The sequence below is a fragment of the Protobothrops mucrosquamatus genome, unplaced genomic scaffold, assembly GCF_001527695.2.
Source record: "Protobothrops mucrosquamatus isolate PMUCROS unplaced genomic scaffold, P.Mucros_1.0 scaffold104, whole genome shotgun sequence".
Lineage (NCBI taxonomy): Eukaryota > Metazoa > Chordata > Lepidosauria > Squamata > Viperidae > Protobothrops > Protobothrops mucrosquamatus.
In genome coordinates, this window is record NW_015386477.1 from 86899 (window position 1) to 92843 (window position 5945).

The window sequence follows — 5945 nt, forward strand, 5'->3', positions numbered from 1 at the left end:
CTGTAAGGAACTGATCAGAATTTGAAACACATAATCTATTATCATCTTACTTCCAAACGCTATAATATTTTTTTTCAAACATTATGTCAATGGCCTTTAAGGCAATTTTCTTTTAAGTTTAAAAATAAATAAGTGGTGATTTACTTCAATTCATATTCTTTAAAAAAAAAAGATTATACCACCAGGAAATTCTTTTGTCAGTGCATCACATATTTGATTCACAGCATTCTATATGGCTGAATATCGTAAAATCTTTCCTACATTATTATTTTTCTTCTGGCTTACCTCCACATCTATATTTTGTATAACATATAGTGATGAAAAGATATCAAAATATACTATTTTTCAGTCATCTAACAACTGACAAATAAAAATGTAGAGGGAAGTATTTATAAGGTTTCAATGTGAAAAGAAAAATGTTTAGCATACCATAGTTAACAACAGCAATAGGAAACAGACCTGTGTGCCATATTTACGAATCTAAGAATTTTTATGTAACTACAATACAGATAGTTTTCGACTTATGACCACAATTGAGCCCAATATTGAGCCCATTTTACCTTTCTTGCCTGCCAAAGTTGTTAAATGAATCACTGCAGTTGCCAAGCGTCTCAATTTTGATCACATGACCATGGGGATGTTGCAACGGCCATAAGTGTGAAAAACGGTCATAAGTCACTTTTTTCAATGCTGTTGTAACTTTGAATGGTCACTAAACGAACTGTTGTATACAGGCGTTCTTCGACTTACTACTGCACTGGCTTATGACCTGTGCCAGAAGTTAGAGCCACCTTAGCCTCCCCGTAGTCACCTGATCAAAATTCAAGTTCCTTCCACTTGCCTATCTCTCCCCTGCCCCCATCTATGATATTAAATGCCAGGGAAGTGGAATGGTGCAGGACAAAGCAGTCAGCCTTCCCAGGGCTGAACACCCTGGCAACCTCCATAGTGGGGCACAAAACAGCTGCCCCATGGGAAATTCCAAATTTATTTATTTATTTTATTTTTTATTTTATTCAATTTGTATCCCGCCCTTCTCCCGAAGGACTCAGGGCGGCTGAGGAAACTCCAAGGGCGTAAGGCAGCCCCCCCCCCAAAAGGGAGCTATTTCCACTGAAGCCGATCTTCTCTGGGAATGTGAGCTCAATGGTTTTAACCCAGGAAAGTCAACCCGAAACCTCTTAAAACTATCACGTTTTAAGGCATGCTCAGTCTGACTCTTTGCAGAGAAAAAAAAAAAGGGGGGGGGAATGCTAAAGCCAGCCAAAATGTTTGCTTTTAGAATTAAGGGTGCTTTACGCAGCCTTGGGAAACAAGGCTTCCTTCACAGAGCCCTGGCAAAATGAGGCAAGCTCTTTTTTTCATCACGAAGCAAGCTCCAGTGTTCCAGCCTTGCCCAGGAACATGGGAAAACAGGTAGTTTAAGACACTGCAGCCGAGCTGCTGCCTTTAGCATTTTTCTTCTTTTTCATAAAGATCCAGGCCGGTGAAGGTCAGTTGCCGTGGGGCAGACAGGGCAGGGCAGAGAGGGCAGCCGGACTGGAGCTTCCCAGGCATTCAGAGCTTCATGATGGGAGGCTGCTTTATGCCCCACTGTGGAAGCTTCCCAGGTGTTTTGATCTTTCTGTGTGCCGCACTGTTTCGCTGCACTGCAGGGCCAACTACAGCTTCTTTCCCTGGCTTTCCTACATCTGTGCCATGCCACAGCAACCCTGTAACTTGCACATGGCCTGCACCAAGCCCCCCAGGGACTCCCCCACCTCCTGAGACACCCTGCACTCTGTTTAACAACCTGCCTGGTCGCTTAACAATCATGCTTGGGACAACCATGATGCAGTTGAAAAACTGAGTTAGGTCATGTGATGATGACCCGCTTAATGACCACAACTTACCATCAAAATTCCAGGCTCAATTGTGGTCGGAAGTATATGGAATCACACATATTTTTTCAATTAGTTTAGAACCAACAGTTTTTTCTTATATAGATGACCAGCACGATAGTCATTTATCATATATATATATATATATNATATGCCAGTGCTTCAGACTGACAGAAAGACTCCTGTTTTTCACACCTATATGTTCCATTCTAATGTTTTTATACATTTTAAATAAGCTTACACAAGTCTATTTGGAAAGAACAACATTGAATTTTACAGGGGTTTCCTTTCAGTGACAAGAGAGAATGCTGAGGTATACAAACATTTATTAGCAAAATTCACAGCTTTTAACACTTACTGTAGATTGCTTTCATCCATGCAAAGGATATAATCAAATGTCAGGAAATCATCTTTTGTAATCTAAAATTCAAAAGACAGATTTCATTTTTAACTAAAGAGGAAAAAAAATAAGATTATTTATGAATAGTTAAAAATGCACTTGATTACTATTTTAACAAGAAGCAATGTTTTTGTTGTTTGCTGAAGAATGCCAGTCAGAAAGAAACAAAGATTCTAGTACAATATATAAAAACTGGTAACTATTGTTCTTTTGGCAAATATAATAAATAACGTCCCCAACAAATAATTGTATACAGTTCCTAATCACAAGAGTTTTATGAAAAGAATCTTAAAACTTGCTTTAATGTTATTTACAGTGACACCTCAATTCAGCAGACTTTGATATAATGGACTTTATATCAAATAGATTTCCAATATGCAAATAAAGCCATCTGTGTGATGACCTAAGTATTTGCATAATGGCCATTACACAAATTACATAAATTGCTACGATGTACTCTTCTATTTAATAAACAGCTAGAATATAATGTTTATACAATAAACAATATAAATAATAAACATTTGTTGCAGAACCAGCTTCGCCCCATTACATTAGCCCATCCCATTTGATGGTGCTGTACACCTTGCCAGTCAAAGAATTTTGTCTGGCAGGGTCTAGGAAGAAAGTCTTCTCTGCCAGTGCCTCCGTATTATGGAACATCCTGTTCCTAGAGGTAAGGTCAGTCCCCATGGTCCTGGCCTTCCGCAAAGTGGTCAAAACGTGGCTCTGCAATCTTACAAGGGGCACAGAGGGCCATGCAACTGTGGGGCTGGCTAGCCCCATGAGAACCCCCCTTGCCTATAGCAATTAATGCTGCTTGGAGAAAGGTATGAGGTAGCTTCGGTAGGAAGGCCATACCTCACATAGGCTAGGCATGCTTGTCAGCAACTGAAAGAAAACAATGAAAGTAAGTGTGGTGCTGTCAACTTGCTGGTGGACCTCATAGCCAGCCAAGGCTCCCAGGCCATAGTAGGTTTGCGTACTAAGTGGGCAGCTGAGATGGGGGGGGGAAGATCGCGGGGAGCTGCAGAGCCCCTATGATCATAACTGTGGACGAGCTCCCATGCCCAAATTTTGTTCATGTGACTGCAGGGGCACTGTAATTGCAGGCACAAGTCGTATAGCACCATCCTAAGTTGAGAACTACCTGTACAAAGTACTTTGTATAAAGTAGAATATAATAACATTTTCATGATTACATATTTTATATAATTTAAAATCTGAGATTAATTTTTAAAAATCCCATTTACATTTTCAAAATTAAATGTTTAAAAACCATTAACTTTTAATCTGTCCTGGATGCCCAAGCAAAGAGGTGTCCAAAAGTCCAAGCAGAGGAAATGACCAATGGTCAATAACATTCCCAGTATGGGTTTGTAGCAAAACCCCAGATAGAGAGGTGAATCAAGTTACAGTGTTAACAGTTATCTATGACTTAACCTCAATTTTACAAAAGATGTTCAATATTTAATGCTTTATTCACCCTTGCACAGAATACAAAAATGTTGTGGCATACAGATATGCCCGTGTTTTCTGAAAACATATGCATCCAAGCACACACATACACACACACACTTCTACCTGTCGTGCTTTATGAGCTGTTTCAATTTCATGATTTCTCAGGCAGTTTAAAGCCCTTGGATCTGGACAGCGTCCCACATTCCAGTCAGAAACAGCACCACTGTCTATTATCCACTGCAAACAATAAGAACATAGGCAGACACAAGTTTAAAAGAATAGGTGGGTACAGTACCTGCCTGGCAATATGATTCATAATTATGCCATGTTTTCTCATGCAATTCTGGCCTCGATAATCTGGAGGGTTTCCTATTTCATATGTAGAGGTTGCTGCACTGTCTATCCTCCACTACAGAAAAACAAAAGCAATTTATTTAAATAATGCTAGCAGAAAAATGGCTTGAGTAATTAAAATGAAGTTTACCTTGTTTTCAATGTTCTCCTCCTTTACGAGTTTTCTAAAAACAGCTTCAGCTATGGGAGACCGGCAAATATTCCCTGTAGAAATAAAGATTCAGTCCAATGATTCTAAATTACAATTTCACCCATACTGAAAAAAAAATCTACGTAGTCATGAGACCTATGGAGACAGGTCTGAGGAAGAAAGGACAATCTTTGTCTCCTTTTGGCTTCAGCCAAAGGCAAATCTAATCTCCCCTGGCCTGGAGAGAGCCACTGGCTTCCTTTCCAGTTAGGTCTTCTTTTTCTAATGTAGGAAATACTTAAATTAATTTATAAAGTATATTGCCTTTCCATTTACTTATTTGTATGCTGCATTTATGCTTTTTACAAATAACTCAAGGCAGTAAATATATTCAACACACTTTCTTCCTCCTACTTATCCCACAACAACTATCTTGTGAGGTAATTTGGGTTGAGAGAGAGAAAGAGCGACTGGCTCAAAGTCATCTGGTCCTAGGCGGCTTTCATGCCTAAGGCGGGTCTAAAATTCACAGTCTCCAGGTTTCTAGGCTGGTGCCTTAACTAGATCAAACTGTCTCTGTCTCTCTCTCTCTCTCTCCATGCATGATATCCAATGTTAAGAGTAAAATAAACGTTACTGAAATTCTTTAAAAAAAAACACCTCATTAATTTTAAAAAGGCAACACTTGCCAAGCTTAATAAATATACTAGCCTAACAACTAACATACTTCCCAATAAGAGTATTTTTCTTGTTCACACAAGTATACGGTAATCCAGAAAGAGCCAACCTGTTTCAAAGTCTGGGAGTAATAAGTACATATGTATTATTTTACCACAAATGCTCAGATTACTTCTATGACAGAAGCATACTGTACGCATCAACAACTTTTACCGGATATCAGCAGACATGGGAAGACTTTTGATGTAGGCACTCTCCATCCTTATATGCCAACACCATCACCTCCAAATTAGAGTTTTACCAATTCATCTCAATGTAACTGGCAATAAGTTCAAGCCTACAGTTTGTGGATTTTAAATCCAATAGACAATTCCTAGTGAAACTACAGATAGGCAAAGTTTCTAATAAATTTAATTGTTCTATTTCAAGAAATGATTTGCAATCTTCTAAAATCACATTAATGAAATATTAACTGAGCTTCAAAAAGATACAAGTTTGATAAAACATAAATTCCTTCCTACTATACAGTACCTTATTCACTGTTCCTATAAATTAGAGTTCAAATCTGAACTGAGTGACGCAATGTAAGTCAAAGACTCCAGACCCCAATATAACAATTTAGTATAGATAATAGGCTGTCCCAGAACCTAAACTCACATTTAAAGTGGTATTATTGATGAATACAACTAAGTTTACTATTTTGGTTTCATTCTATTTGTGACTTGTAAAGGGCTCATATTATTTTTAATCTGCTAAAGTAAAATAAACTCAAGGTAAATGTAGGGCTGCTTTTCTTTTCCTACAACAGGAATGATTGTTCGAAGTAACTGAAGACAGACAATGTGTGAAGGAACTGAATATACTTTAGAATTGAAAAATAAAGGTGGAAAAAATTATTCCCATAACCACCTTAACACACTTGACAAATCACACAGGATGAATTTTCTGAATTTCTGACCAAATAACTTGATGCAACAATGCCACAGTGAAATTTCAAATAATTAATTCATCATAGCTACTAGAACCATGGTGGATAATAATCGAT

The 5945-nt window shown here is 38.1% G+C and overlaps 1 protein-coding gene across 1 annotated transcript in view; it reads right to left on the reverse strand.

Moving 5' to 3' along the window:
* Positions 1–2238: 2238 nt before the first annotated feature.
* Positions 2239–5945, reverse strand: part of ACP1 (acid phosphatase 1) — a gene marked incomplete at its 3' end in the record, with an annotated part of 10085 nt that continues 6378 nt past the window's right edge. Inside the window, 3 exon segments of the mRNA XM_015812673.2 lie at positions 2239–2300; positions 4034–4147; positions 4223–4296. Of these exon segments, the coding sequence (XP_015668159.2) occupies positions 2239–2300; positions 4034–4147; positions 4223–4296 (250 nt within the window).